The sequence below is a fragment of the Rhinolophus sinicus genome, linkage group LG17, assembly GCF_036562045.2.
Source record: "Rhinolophus sinicus isolate RSC01 linkage group LG17, ASM3656204v1, whole genome shotgun sequence".
Taxonomy (NCBI): Eukaryota; Metazoa; Chordata; class Mammalia; order Chiroptera; family Rhinolophidae; genus Rhinolophus; species Rhinolophus sinicus.
In genome coordinates, this window is record NC_133766.1 from 22,243,590 (window position 1) to 22,258,859 (window position 15,270).

Consider the following 15,270-nt stretch of genomic DNA (forward strand, 5'->3'; position numbering starts at 1 on the left):
CGCCTAAACTGGCTTCGGGTGGGGACACTGCGGCGGGAACGCGGGACTCCGGGCGGGGACTGCGACACCTCGAAGGCCTCCGGAGCCCTCTGGAGCCAGCGCTGGGCAGCGGCCAGCCAGAAAGAGCCCTCCCGGCCCTGCCTCCGACGCGGCCCCTGACCCCCAGCCGGGCAACTCGCGGGACATCAAAGGGGATCAAAGCCGGGAAGGGACAAGCCACCCGGGCACAACTTTTCTTCCCCTCCCGCCCCTCCTCCCAGTTGTTTTGTTTTTGGTTACTGGCAGCAAAATGTTTGGGGTGGGGGGGGAGGAGATCTGCAGGAAAAAGCCAGCTCCGCACGGGACACATCCAGGAAAACAATGTGGTCTGCAGAAGCAGGAAACCGGTTAGAGGCGAGGGTCGGAGTCGGGAAAACCGGGAAGCTGGGGGGGGCGGGGGGGGCGGAAAGCAGCCGTCTCCTGCCCCAAGCCAGGGACGAGAGTGACTCTAAATGCCACCCCCGATATTTTTTGTCACCCAAGCCCAGAGATCCTAGATACCGCACCCAATCCCAGGCTTGGGGGAGGGGTTGGTGAGGGTCGCAGTCCCGATTCCTCGCACCAGGAGGTGCGGGAGGAGATCCCGCCCCGGCCCTGGCCGGAAGGCGGGAGGGAAGCAGGCTGGAGCGCAGAGCTGTGCGCCTTGCTCCCCGGCGTGCCGCAGCGGCCACCCTCCCTCCTTGGCCGCCCCTTTCCCCCTTCGCGCCGGGAGGAGGAGGCTCCTGCCCGTGTCTCCCACTTCTCGCGCCCGGAGAAAGGGCCACACAGAGCGAGGAAAACCGAGCAGAGGAGGCCTGGTGGTTCACGCGGGCAGGAAGCGGGGAGGGGGCTGAGAGGTGGGGTGCTAAGGCTGCACGGGAGCCAGGGATAACCGGAGCTGTCGCACACGCTTAGAAGACCGCGAGAGGGCAAGGGTACGGGCGGAGGGGCGGGGGGGCGAGTTAGGAGACTACCGTGGGCCGCGGGGTTTCGTGGAACGCAGGATGTTAGCAACTTTGGGGACCCACATATGGTTCTGGGAACGGGAGGGTGCGACGAGGAGCCATTCGGGGCAGGCCGGGGGCTAGGGCCCGGGAAGAGCCCCGGAAGCAGGGCGAAACACCCATTCTTCTGGGTCCAGGGCTGTCCCCCGGCCGTCTGCCAGAGCTCGGGGACAGGGTTAGAGGGCAGCCGATGGTGACGGGTAGTGCCACCGACGGCTGCCCCGAGGTGGACTAAGGCTGCTCGTGTGCCGAGGACTTGGGGAGGGGGCTGGGTGCGGGCTGCGCGGCGGCAAGCCAGGGCAGAGCTCCAGGCAGTGTGGTGAAGAGCGGAGACGCCGTCCTCAGAAGTATTACGGGGTGTACCCGGAGATTTGGAGAGGGTCGTGAGGGAGCGGGTCGGGGGGATTCCGGGCGGCACCGCGAAGGCGATGCAGTAAGCAGCATCCGCGCCCTCGCCTTTCCGTCCCTGCCCGGGTTTGTTCAGCCAGGGTCCAGCCCCGCGGAGGGTAAATAGAAAGGGAAGAGGGAAGGAGCCTTTACCTGGCTCTGACGCGACGGGTCCCAGGCCCCCGGCTCCGCTTCCCACTCAGAGCTCTCCTCCCCTCTCTTCCCCGCCACCCGCTTCTACGCAGATTGGTCCCCTAGTCCCCTGAAGAGCCTCCGCCAACACTGCAGGACCCCGCCGGGAAGCAGAACCCACCCTCTTGCCAATCACCGCCCGATTTCTATCGACCGATGGGGCCTGTAACCAATAGGAATAGCTGATCCCGAGAGGCCAGGAATAATAAGGAGGAGGGTCTGGCGAAACTTGGAGGTGTGACTAGCACTACCGAGGCGTGGTCAGGAGTAAGCTCCTCAGGCGGTGGCGGAACCCTGAAGTAGAACTGATGGGCGGGATTAAGTTGGAATCAACAACCAAACACAAATTCTTGAGAAAAGGCACGACCAATTGGACCGGGGTGGAGAGGAGGGGCGTTGCGGAGAATTTTAGCCAATAGAGAGTAGAAACCGGAGGAGACTGTAGAACGTCTTCCAATAGGAGGCACGAGAGGCATCCTTGCCTCTTTCACTAGTGCTGGAGTAGGTCCGCCCAAACCTCCGGAACCCGCCAATGAGGTCGGAAGCGGAGCCAAGATCGGCAAACCAGAAAGCCGAACTGATCTGGGCACCGTTACTGGGGCGGGGCGTACGGTCGTCTCGCCACTAAGATCTCGTCAGGGGCGGGCTCCCGAGCCTTCCAATACGGGACGTGGGCGAGCTGTAGTTCCCCCAATCCGCGCACTGCGCTGGCAATTCAAACTGACAGAGGGTTGGAAAGGCCGAGACAGCGGAAGAGGGCGTGAAAAACGGCGTGTTCGGTGACAGAGCCCCTAACGCCGACTGAACCCCCACAGCGACTTCGATTCCGCCCCACCAACACCGCCGCGCGCTCCGGAGCGGAAGGCGGGATTCACCAGGGAGAATTAAGGGGAGGGGGACGCGAGAGGAGCAGCGCGTGAGCCCGCGCTCGCGGGCCGGGGGCTGCTGGCAGAGAAGCGAAGCGGGGCCGGCGAGCGAGTGGAGCTGAGGGGAGTCGCGGGAGGACGGAGGACAAGCAGGGGCCGTCCCGGTGGGGGGAGCGAGGGGATTTCTGGATCTTGGGAAGAGAAAGGTTTCCAGAGGAGACGTGGGAAGGGACGCTTAGCCCGCGGTCCGACAGGAATTGGAACTCCCGGGGGAGGGGCTTAAGAGAGGAGCAGCTTTAAATAAGAGGTTGTGCTGGAGACGCCACTGGAATTGCTACCGGGGCGGGAGCCGGAGTGGAGGACCTTTCTAGACCGGAGGAAGGGAAAATAGAGGAATTCCGGAGGACTCCTGCAGCTTGGCCCTCCCCGCTTCAAACTCCACTCCCTCCCCCGAAAGTTAAAAAAGGAAAGCCGAAATTGCTGTTTCTCTCCTGTTTCTACTCAATAAATATTACTTTTACCATCCCGCGGGAAAACAGAACAGAACTCATTTCCTTCCCGATTTCAGGGTTTGGAAAAGCTCGAGATCTCGCAATTTAATTTGCAGCCTGAGGGAATCAAGCTAGGAAGGGTCTTGCTCCTGTTTCCATTCTCAAAACCCCGCACCCCCTCCTTCCCGGGCCGCCATGTCTACCAGCAGTTGTAGTTTCGAGGACCGGTGCGTGTCCGTGCTGTGCTGCAAATTCTGTAAACAAGTGCTCAGCTCTAGGGGAATGAAGGCTGTTTTGCTGGCTGATACTGAAATAGACCTTTTCTCCACAGACATCCCTCCTACCAAGTAAGTCATGCTAGTGGCGGGCAACGGTGGCCTTGAACTAAATGGGGAAGCTGTTTGGCCTGGACCTCTGGGAGTCACCAAGGAGGTTATCATTTTGTTGTTCCAGCCACTCCCCACAGTCTGATGATCCCCTTGGAGCATAACTAAGTGGGCAGACTGTCTGGAGAAAGTCTGTGGTTTAGCCAGAGTGGTCAGTCCTGATGTAATGTTTCTGGTTCAATTACAATCATGTGACCACATCTCAAGTTGGACACCAGGTGCTATGCTCTGCCCAGCCATTCTCTCACTGGATCAAGTCCGTGGCCTAGACTCTGGGTAAATTCAAGCAAGCTTTTCTGTACTGTTGGAGAGGAGAGGTCATTTACGTTTTTCATTTTTAGCTGTAGTTTTACAACAAAAAACATTCACAGTTCTCTACCGTTACTGCAATTGGCATGCTGAATCAGATTCCAATATATAATTCTGTGTTTTTCGTAAAAATCTCTCTCTTCCTCGGAATGAGAGACTTAAATATATTTTTATGAGACGAAATAGAGACTTTGCCCTAAAATAATCCTTGTCTCCCAAAAAGTTTATTGATATCATGCGTTCATTTGCATAATTAAATCCTTTTAAATTCTGTCTTCAGTCGCTACCCACTTTTAGGTGTACAGTCTTTAAGAATCTGCTTTCTATTTGGAAAAATAACCACTTTATTTGACTCAAATGTATCTTTTTCTAGCTCTAAAAGGTACTCTCTTTTTCCATAGTCAACCTGGCCCTTACATGATTTTCTAGATTTAGCCCTTTGTTGAAACTTTATCATGAAAATGAAAGGATAATTATTAAAAATATGGATAAACAACTAGCTATTGTTTGGACACAGATCCAGAGGAGGCAGACTAATAGTCATAATACTTTAAATAGAAGCTTAAAAAAGTTTTTCTAATATACTCAAAACTGTGGACTCTTCCTCCCTTGAAATCTTTTCTAAATTGGTTTAAGTGTAGTCGTGCCTAATGGCAAAGCCATTTATTGCAAAGATAAATGGGTTAATATTTTCAGTATGTGTGTGTGTGGTGTGTTGCAAAAAAGAAAAAGTACTAGACAATAAAGCTGGAAACTACTATTGCAAAGGTTCTATGATTAAAACCCATTTATCTTTACAATTGCTGTGGTAAGTAACAAGACAGTCATAAGGAGGGCTCAGATATGTGAATTGTTAGAGGTTAGAGCAGAGTCTAGAATAGATTCAGGTCTTTCCTATTGTCTACTCTTCCTTGTAGGGGTTATTATGGTAATAGATTAATGCGCTAAGATGTGTGTGAATCAATGAACATATAAGATGTTTTAAATGGAAAGTTTGTCATATTTATGGTGAGTTCACAAATCTTAACTGACTGTTACAAACTATACTGTAGTTCTACTTTAGAGTCTTTTTCAGCTCTTTGGGACTACAAAATTCATACTAAATCACAATCAAAAGTACATTTGATAGCAAGGATATGGGAAAATTGGAACCCTTGTGCACTATTGGTGGGAATGTAAAATGGTGTCACTGCTATGGAAAAGCATAGCAGCTCCTCAAAAAATTGAAAATAGAATTACCATATGATCCAGCAATCCCACTTCTGGATATACGAGTATATCCAAAAGAATTTAATGCAGGATAGAAGAGGTATGTGCACACCCAGGTTCTTAGCAGCATTATTCACAATAACCAAGAGGTGGAAGCAATCCAAAAGTCTATCAATAAATGAATAAACAAAATGTGGTATATGTGTGCAATAAAATACTATTCAGCCTTAAAAAGGAAGTCTATCCTGTCACATACTACAACATGGGTGGACCTTGAGGATATTATGCTAAGGGAAAATAAGCCAGTCACAGAAAGACAAATGCTGTATGATTCTGCTTGTATGTGGTATCTAAAATAGTCAAATTAATAGAAACAGAAAGTAGAATGATAGTTACCAGAGGCTGGAAGAAGAGGGAAATGGGGAGTTGTTGTTTAATAGGGACAGAGTTTCGATTTTACAAGATGAAAAAGGTCTGGAGATTTGTTGCACAACGATGTGAATACACTATACAGTTCTGAACTACATTTAAAAATGGCTAAGTTAGTAATTTTACGTTATGTGTATTTTGTCATTTTTTGAAAAGTGCATTTGACTTTCTCTACACTTTTACCTCTCCAGCACAGTGGACTTAATTGGAAGATGCTATTTCACTGAAATCTGCAAATGTAAACTGAAGGACATCGCATGTTTAAAATGGTATTTATGGCAATTTTCTAGATAGCCCTGGGTTTGCTAGATGGATGTTGACACCAAAGCAGAGAGAAAGGTTCAGTGGGCTGTATCAAGCACTGGTTATAACCCATGCAATGAGCCATTGAAACATCATTTGTTACTTAGAGCTATTTCTTAAAAGGATCTTGTGACACTTCACATTTGTATACGATTTTACAATTTTTCAAAGTTCATTGACAAATATCTGCTTTAATTCTGGAAAAAGGCAGCGTAGTTCAGATGGAAAAAACATTTGGATTTACAGTCATAAAAATCAGGTTCAAGCCCTGACCCTACCCTTACTGTCTATGTGATCTTGAGTAAACTCCTTAAACCTCTAAACCTCTGACCTCTGTTTTCTTATTTAATTTATATATATATGTATCTATATGTATGTACATATATAGATACATATATATGTATCTATATATATACATATATGTAGATACATATATATATACATATATATATGTATCTATATATATATATATATATATATATTTTTTTTTTTTTTTTTTTTTTTTTTTTATTGGGAACACTGTGTTTCTCCAGGGCCCATCAGCTCCAAGTAGTTGTCTTTCAATCTAGTTGTGGAGGGCGCAGCTCAGCTCCAAGTCCAGTTGCTGTTTTGAACTGGCAACCTTGTTGTTGAGAGCTCGCACTCTAACCAACTGAGCCATCTGGCCGTCCGGAAGCTCAGCAGCTGCTCGTTGTCTTCAATCTACCATATTTCCCCAAAAATAAGACCTAGCTGGACCATCAGCTCTAATGCGTCTTTAGGAGTAAAAATTAATATAAGATCTGGTAGTATAGTATAGTATAGTATAGTATAGTATAGTATAGTATAGTATAGTATTATATTATATAAGACCTGGTCTTATAGTAAAATAAGACCAGGTTTTATATAAATTTTTGCTCCAAAAGACACATTAGAGCGATGGTCGGGCTAGGTCTTATTTTTGGGGAAACAGGGTAGTTGTGGAGGGCGCAGTTCACTGGTCCATGTGGGAATCAAACCGGCAACCCTGTTGTTCAGAGCTCCTGCTCTAACCAACTGAGCCATCCAGCCGCCCCTAATTTATATTCTTAAGAAGATAAACTTGAGAAAATAGAAACTATCTTCTTAAGATATAAATTAAAATATCTCTGATATTTACCTTATAGAGCTGTAGTGAAGATCAAATGAATTATGAATGTTAAAAGACTGATAAACTATAAATTACAACACAAATGAAAGCTATTTCTATTATTTTTTGCGAAGTAGACTTGAGTGTTATTAGTCCCATTTTAAAAGGAGGTTGAGATTTTCTCATTTAAATGGGGTTTGGATTATAAATTATAATCCTAATAATTTAAGTTAGCAAACTCTTATTTTGTGCCAATTTCATTCATTCATTCAAACTATATAATGAGATCCTACCAGGTGCTAGTCATTGTTATAGGGGCTGGAGACACAGCAATAAACAAGACAGAATCACTGGCCTTGGGCGATATATTCTAATGCGAACACAGTCAATCAATAAGATATTTAAATAAATAAGATATTGAATAAGGTAGGACGTGCTTCAGAGGAAGTAATAATAATAAATGATAGAGAATAATAGAGGTTGGGAGCGTAAGAACTGTTTTAGAGAACATGGTCAGGGAAGCCTTCTCAGGAGAAGGTGACACAGGAGTTGAGTCCTAAAGGATGAGAAGGAGCCAGAGGAAGAATGTTCTAGGTAGAGGGAACAGCAAGTGCAGAGAACACAAGGCAAGAAAAAGCTTAGCATGTTCAATGAATAAAAAGATGATGACAGTGTGGCTGAGACATTGTGAGCATCAGTGGAGAGTGGAATGAGTAGATTAGAGTCCTAGTCAAAATACAAATCATCTGGAGCAGCGCTGTCCAATAGAAATAATGCAAGCTGCATATGGAATTTAAAATTTTCTAGTAAAAAATCTCTATTTAAAAAATAAAAAGAAACAGGTGAAATTAATTTTAATTATATGTTACTTAACCCAATATATCCAAAATATTATCATTTCAACATGTAACCGACATAAATTATTGAAATATTTTGTTTTATTTTTATTCGTAGTCTTTAAAATCTGGTATATGTTTTATACTTAACAGCAGATTTCAGTTCAAGCTGGCCAAATTTCAAGAGCTCAATAGCCACATTTGGACGGCACAGATCTAGACGTTGGTATGAAGGGATTTGTTTTCATTTTTGGCAAATGGGAAGCCATTGAAGAGTTTTTAACAAGGGAACAAAATGATCTGATGTGTCCCTACTAGAATGTTAGTTCCATGAGAACAAAACCCTTATATTCCTAGAACCTAGAATAGTACCTAACACATAATACCTGCTCAATAAACATTAGTTGAATGAGTGAATGAATACAGGCGGTAATTAAAGCCCTAGAATTTACTCCTGCAATCTAGTCTTAGTGCTACCAGCACCATGCTCTTAACCAACTGTGCTAACCGGCCACCCTCTTACAATCTAGTCTTACAAATAACTGTCAGTCCTAGTCCAAGAACAACTTTTGTTTTCATTTGTTTCCCTTTCAAGCAGATTATGATTAGAAGACATATTTTAGGTGGGCTGGTATCTTTTATAGCATTTTTTGCAGGGCCTCACAAAAATGACCGACTCCCACATCTCACAGGGTGAGAACAAGCTATAATAAGAATTTTTACAACTCAAGGTATAAGCGGTTCATGTTGTCATTTTTGTTTTTGTAAAGCACTAACTAAAACATTCTCTGTATATTCACTCTATTTAATAGTAACCACATAGGAAAAAAAAACAACCTGTGGAAAGCAAAGTACCTGTAATCAGATGGATAATCCTAAAGATATCAAAAACTTCTGCAACTTTCTCTACAGGCTGTGGATTTGCTTTACTTCTGAATTCCTACAGAAACACTGAAACTAAAATTAGAACAGCCAGCTTGTGTTTGGTTTCTAGGGGTTCATGCTGTCTTCCTACTCCTCCATCTGTTGAAACAGTTTTTAGGTGCTGGCATGGAACTAGAACATATAAGAACCCAACTTGCCACAGTTCTGGAAATAGCAAAAACCTTTTACCCACAGATCTGAATTTATTTAATATATTTTATCTGTACTGCACATCAATTTTGGGTGTTTTACACAACAAATGACAAACTTGTAGCATCTAGAACCTGGCTTCTGAAGGGAAAATGAATAAAATAATACCAGCAAAGAAGTGGAGAATGTGTTAGTATTATTTCACTTGAAGACTATTTTCCTACTTGACTATAGATAGAACTGTAACTATTATCAGAGTAACTCTCATCCCAAAGATCCCAGCAATACATCAGGAGGAAATGAGGTCTTTATGTCATCTACTTACATTAGCACATAAAAATGCTTACATGGCCAGGTATTACATGGTATCTAATAATATTTACTTTCTTTTTTAGTGGGAACATCGTAGGTTATCATGTGATTGTTCCATGTTGTTCCTGCCTTCTTTCCTGTAACAATGGACACTTCTGGATGTTTCACAGCCAGGCAGTTTATGGTATTAACAGACTAGACTCTACTGGTAAGAAACAATTGACTCAGCCCTTCCTCTAACATTTGTATATCAATACCTGAGTGAAACTCCCAATAGATCATTTCAGGATTCCCTCTGAGACCTTCCTACGTGGGTTGGATCCACTAGGGTGAAGAGTCAATCCTTTTATCCCAAACATTCACTTATGGAAACTACTAGCCAAAATTCATTGCCATTTCTTTTATCATCATTGTATTGAAGAGCCTCAAACTTGGCTGGATTTCATAGCCTTTTTAAATTGATATTTTAATTGCTCTAAATTGCTGCCTTGATACATATTTTGACTCCAGAGAATTTTGGAAGATTTTAGATTTGATAGTCAATTGTGTGTGTGTGTGTGTGTGTGTGTGTGTAAGAAAGGGAGAGGGGAGGCTGGGATTGTGGGAAGTTGGGAGGAAAGATGAGTAGGTAACCACTCTATTTGGTTATATTATTTAGGATAAAAACGGACATTTTAACATCTGTATTAATAAATTATAGAATTTTAGTCAAGGGAAATATTTAATACCAACATGTTATACTAATTATTTAGTAGGAAATATACAACCAGTTCTTAAAGGATATTTACATAATACGTTTTATATTGTCTGGAGCCATTCAGTTTTGTTATAGGACACATGTTCTCAATATTTAATATCTATTTACACAACAGACCAAGTTGACGTTTAGTGGAACTTTTTTAGTGGGAACTGAAGTTTATAGAACTTTAGTTTACAGACCAATTTTAAGGAACTTGACAATCCAAGTTGGCACTAACACTCAAGTTTTTAGATGTACGTTTTAATCTTCTTCAGAACTTAAAATACATTCCTTTTTTTAAGTATGATTTGTTTTCACTGACTAAAAGATCACGAATTGTAAGCTAGGTTGTCAGGTTCTTTAGACCCTCCAATTATGCTTGGGTTTTTATAGACTCAGATTGTTTTTGTTTTTTTTTAATCACCTGGTGTTCAATTGTGGCTCTGAACCCATCATTTGGGTCTCAATTTAAGACTCTAGTATGTTAAGAAGGCCATTTTTGAGCAGACTTATCTGAACTCCCCTAAGTGAGATATAAGCTCCTAAATTAGGTTTCCAGTTTCATATTTGTGTTGCTCATGGGACACATTAAAGGAAGTTTCTACTTTGATATTATTTTTTCTGCTTCATACAATTCAAAACACAGGGTGGAGATTTTTCAATTTTTATTTACTTTTTTATATTAGTTAATTTTTTAAAGATGAAAGTCCAGCATTCTTCCATTTGCATTGAATCTAATCCATGAGAAACAGATGTATCACAGGATTTCCTTCCTCCCTTCTTAACAGAGAAAGGAAGGTGCTGCTTCTGTCAGATCCAATCTCTTAGTTTATTTTTTCTTCTTTGAACCAATTGTGCTGAGCTACTCACGTCTCTGAGTATTGACTCCAAGAATATCAAACTTCTCCTTTGTAACTCTAATATTGTGATTTAAAGAAGAATTTTCTAGATGCTTGATATAAAAACGATTTCTCATGGCTGTTGGAACTGTCCTTGAAACACCTGAACGAGCAGCTTCAAAGGAATACTTACCCAAGCTTTATAAAATTCTAGAATGTTTAGACTGAAAGGGCATCAAAAAGTCTATGTTCTAGGTTAGCCTACACATGTAGACCTGATTTCCCAAAACTTTCCTGAGGAGGCTTGGGAAAACTCAGTTCAAATTCCCTGGGATTAGCAAATGCCCTCAAAGGCAAATTGACTTCAGCTCTCTGTTGCCCTTTATGGGTTCTAATTGTCCCTTAGATTTTGGCCTAGTAATTTCTTACGATCCTGTCAGCTCTTCATTGCCATCTTACCAGAAGCAAAACACCATTCATTCTTGGGGAGAAAACAGGTGTTTTTCATTATAAACAATTCAAACACACAAAACATTACTGTAAATAATATGATAGGCATGCATATCATAACAAAACTGAATGGCTCCAGACAATATAAAATGTATTATGTAAATATCCTTTAAGAATTGGTTGTATATTTCCTACTAAATAATTAGTATGACATATTGGTATTAAATATTTCCCTTGACTAAAATTCTATCATAATTTATTAATTAATTTATTAATAATATGTATGCATCAAATAGATGCTAACTTCTTGCCTAATTAGATTCCAATATGTCATCTAAGACAGACAGTTGATTGTTTCTACTGTTTCAACAATGCAGCAGTGCACGTTCTTATACATGTCTCCTTGGGCACCTGTGCAAAATGGGCAGTTAAAGGAAAGGCTGAGTGATGGGCCATGTTTGCTACATATATCTATAAATATATATTTACATATATGTAATTTGTTTTAATTCACATGGAATACGCTATAGAAATAAAAAGAAATGAGCTAAATCTACACATATGGACATAGGTATATCCCAAAAATAGAATGTTTAATAAAAACAGCAAATTAGAAAAGATATATACAATACCATACTGTAAAAAATTTAAATACACAAAACAATAATATGTAGTCTGTGGTTATATGCCTTTGTAGTAAAAGAAAAACAAAACGGTGTACTGGGAGATTCAAACCAAATCTCCAAACCCTGGCTCCTTCCATTCCACCCTGTGGCCGCTCTCACTCTGTGTGGAGGAGGCATCCAGAGTTGCTGAGTTCGCCTTGTGCCCACACTGACAACTGGACAGCTTAAGATTTGTTTTCTTGTTGGACTTCATTGGTTTTCCTAGAGGTCAATTAATAATGGTTTTTTGTTTTTTTGTTTGTTTTCAGTTTAGTACTTTCAAGTTACAATATAGTACATGCCCAGGAAAAAACATCTCATTACTGTCTACCATATATGTGGTCTTATACTACCAGTATAAGATCTGGCCAAATGCTGGATTCTTCAATATGTAACCTGACTGTCCTTTCACAATGAGGCTTTAGATTGTTGTTTGGGGTATTGTATTGACAGCTATAACCTGGTCCTAAAGTTTACAGTTCTACCTACCTTAATGGCCTCTGGACTAAAACCCACATATATCAAAGATTAATAACTGGCTCCAGAACCTTGCTGGAGCTTTAAATCAGAAAAAGGAACCAACTACTTCCGTATTTATCGAGGAGATGAGGATACCAATTCAGGCCTTTTCCTTGCACCGTCCAAAGAAACACTTAATCTAAAAGGATCTTGTGAGAACTCTATTCTTAAAAATTAAAATGGATTTGAAAATTATCATTGTAGAGTGATTATGGCACAATACAGCTGGAGGCAAGGTTTGAGTGAATGGACTCCTGAGATCCTTTTGAGTTCCCAGATTCTAGAATTCAAGCCGTTGCTTAAAAGAGTTTAAAGAATGTTTATGTCTTAGATGAATAATATTAGATAAATTTATTTGTGGCACTTTCTTTCATAGTTTTTCTCTTTACTGCTAACTATGGTTTAATATAAGAATGTTAACATACAAGTTTTTCTATATCATGATCTGAGTTGTAACAGTAGTTAGCACCAACTGACTTTATGACCTTTTATTTTCAGGCGTTAACTTCCTACTTTGGGGCAACTTGCCAGAGATAGAAGAGAGTACAGATGAAGATGGGTCAGACATCTCAGCAGAGGAGTGTATTAGATGAATATAGAATTATGGCAGATATAATACTCAAACTTTTTCTGATTTAAAATGTATATTAATGGATCAACTTTAAAATTGTTAGTAAGGATTTACCAGTGATTTCTTTTTTTGGAAACAAAAATGGGGCATTTTTTGATTTATTTATTTGCTGTCTTAAATTAATTACCTGAGTTTAATTTGAGCCAATGTACTTTTTTTCTTCTATTTCTACTTCTTCCTCTTCCTTTCTCTGTCCCTCTGCCCAGTACAAGTGTATTCTTAAATTCAGATAGAAGATTCTTTCATGTGTCACTCAGCTATCTACCTCCCAATCTGGTGAAGTTTTTCTTACAACTAGATGCCAGATACCATCATTTTACATTCAGGAAAAGGGGCATTAGTACCCACACATATATCAACAATGCATATATACATGCATAAATCCATGCATATAACCATGCATACATATGGGAATCTCAACTTGGAATTAAAGCTTGACAGGGAATCTTTAAAAACAGACTATTGGGTTTCTATGAGTGCTGCTTATCATGTTATATCGGTGATAACTACTTTAACATGGAACAAGACTGTGAATTATTAAATAGAATAAATTTTGAAATGTATGGAGAAATTTTCTTCATTCCTCAACATAATGTTAGATAAATGAATTTGTCAGAAAATTATCAATGTGTACTGTTTACCAATATTACTCATTTAAATTCTTCTAAAGTCATACAGCCAGATGTTATGAAAGTCAGATCAACTAAATCTCTGTCTTTAAGTCATCCCATTCTCTCAGGCTTTCTCCGTAAATAGCAAATTTTAGATGAGTAATCTCAGTTCCAGCCCTTAAATAGGGGGAAAAAAAAACAAAAAACTAAAGAAGTGGTTTGCTTAAGCCATTGTACATTATAAAGAGAGTTTGTTCTTTTTTTTAAGCTGCATTCAGAGCCACATGGGATAGGAAACTGGGATAATGTTGGATTCTGGTTTTATGTGTAGCTAAAATCAATGTATCGCCTTAACTAATATCTCAGCTGCAGGCATTTTGTCAGTAGTGATACCAAAACAGACTGAGTGTTGTAAATAAAGTTTTGTTCTAAAAATGACCGGCCTTCGTTTAATTTTTTTATTGTACCCACTTTGTTAACTTAAAAATATAAAAGTATAGAATACAAGAGCTAACATTTATTGAGTGCTTACTGTGTACCGGATACTGTTCTAAATGCTTTACACATTTAATTCACTTATTCCACACAAGCAACCCATGCCAGATAGGTACCATTATTATTCTTTTTTTACTGATAAGACAGGTGAAGCATAGAGAGGTGAAGTAGCTTGTCCGAGGTCACAGAACAGGTCAGAGATTTGGCCAGATCGAAACTCAGACAGACAGACAGACTCCAGAGCTCCTGCTGTCATCTTTATGCTGTCACCCTGTGCACCTTCAGAGATGCATCAGCTATGATTTTATTTAGCCAAGAGAGATGCTGGATAACAACTACTATGTTATGTACCCTAGGTGAGGGCTTAGTGACTAGTTTCAATGTTGAACAAACTCATACTGGGTCTTAGGGTAAAAGACCTGTGGGCATTGACAGAATTATTTGCTGTAAATCAAGATAAATGATGCTTCAGAAATGCTAGTACCTAGAAAACTTTTCCAGAAGTCTTCAACTGACCATCAGCACTGCCAGAAGGTCATCAAAAGAACCAAAGGGATGAGTGGAACAATTTGTTTCTCAATTTGGGATTTTTCCCCCTTTAATCTCTCTTAAAGACTCTGAAACAAGGTGACATAATGGATACGATTTTTTAAAAAATTGATACTACATTATATAATGTTTCAGTTAACTTGTTCAACTGAGAAGGTAAGTTTAATGCTAGAGTAGAGAATGTGGCAAGTTTATAATTCAACAGAGTTCATCTGGTTTCCGTTCTGCACGTGCCTTCAAAGGCTATGGTTGACTGAGGAGCTCTTTGAAGAGCAAAAGTGAGACAGAGGTACACTGATTGAAGCAAGCCCCAAATGTGATTCCACTCCAGATGGAGAATATTTCAAATCACTCAGATACCTTTTGGTTAACTGGGTTATGAGAAGGCCAATTCTAAGCCGAAAATGGATTAATAATATTTTATCTAGAGAAATATATTTCTGGCACTTTTTTTAATAAAAGCAAATTAGATGCACTCTGGTAAGACCAAAAACAGAATCACATGTGTGGATTTAGCATACACTTTCTAGTCCTAGCACAATTCCTAGGCCTAGAAAATCTATTTATGCTTTGGTCCTCTTCTAATATTTGATTTTATTCAACAAAACTGCATTATGCTCCTATGGTGTGCCGAGAATTGCACAATGACAGGCTCACACTTGCCTTCATGGAGTATGCAGTAGGCTGGGGAGACGATTGAGCCCTATGAGTCAATTTAATGCATTGAGTTAAGTGATTTAACAAAGGCATGCTTAATCAATGACTCTGTAGATGAAAGAACAACCATTTTGAGTAGTAGGAAAGAGTGGGAGTTGAGAAAGCGACAGAGAAGAAATGATACTTGAGCC

The 15,270-nt window shown here is 41.0% G+C and overlaps 2 protein-coding genes across 9 annotated transcripts in view; one reads left to right on the forward strand and one right to left on the reverse strand.

The window, feature by feature from the left end:
* The window catches only part of SRGAP2 (SLIT-ROBO Rho GTPase activating protein 2), a 232,774-nt gene extending 231,071 nt beyond the window's left edge, over positions 1-1,703 (reverse strand). For 4 of the 6 annotated variants that reach the window (XM_019752456.2, XM_074322240.1, XM_074322238.1 and 1 more), the window contains exon 1: positions 1,563-1,702. The gene's annotated coding sequence lies outside the window, so the exon portion shown is untranslated. Of the gene's footprint in view, positions 1-1,562 lie in introns of all 6 variants that reach the window. The other 2 variants (XM_019752457.2, XM_019752460.2) reach the window with 1 other exon arrangement.
* On the forward strand, positions 310-13,816 carry FAM72A (family with sequence similarity 72 member A). Of its 3 annotated transcripts, XM_074322241.1 has the most exons (5): positions 310-386; positions 3,036-3,305; positions 5,483-5,560; positions 9,008-9,132; positions 12,635-13,816. In XM_074322241.1, exons 2-5 carry the CDS (start codon positions 3,154-3,156, stop codon positions 12,727-12,729), a joined length of 450 nt encoding a protein of 149 aa, XP_074178342.1. In that variant the 5' UTR covers positions 310-386; positions 3,036-3,153; the 3' UTR covers positions 12,730-13,816. The 3 variants fall into 3 exon arrangements, with proteins under 3 accessions (XP_074178342.1, XP_019608023.1, XP_074178343.1); XM_019752464.2 differs by lacking the exon at positions 310-386 and having other exon boundaries at positions 1,882-3,305; XM_074322242.1 differs by lacking the exons at positions 310-386; positions 3,036-3,305 and adding an exon at positions 3,327-3,620.
* The last annotated feature ends 1,454 nt before the right edge of the window (positions 13,817-15,270 follow it).

Excerpts from the sequence above, each read along its gene's own strand:
- FAM72A (XM_074322241.1), top strand. The coding sequence starts at position 3,154 with ATGTCTACCAGCAGTTGTAGTTTCGAGGACCGGTGCGTGTCCGTGCTG. Across the intron at positions 3,306-5,482 it reads ACAGACATCCCTCCTACCAA|CACAGTGGACTTAATTGGAA; the intron begins GTAAGTCATGCT and ends TTACCTCTCCAG. Across the intron at positions 9,133-12,634 it reads TAACAGACTAGACTCTACTG|GCGTTAACTTCCTACTTTGG; the intron begins GTAAGAAACAAT and ends TTTTATTTTCAG.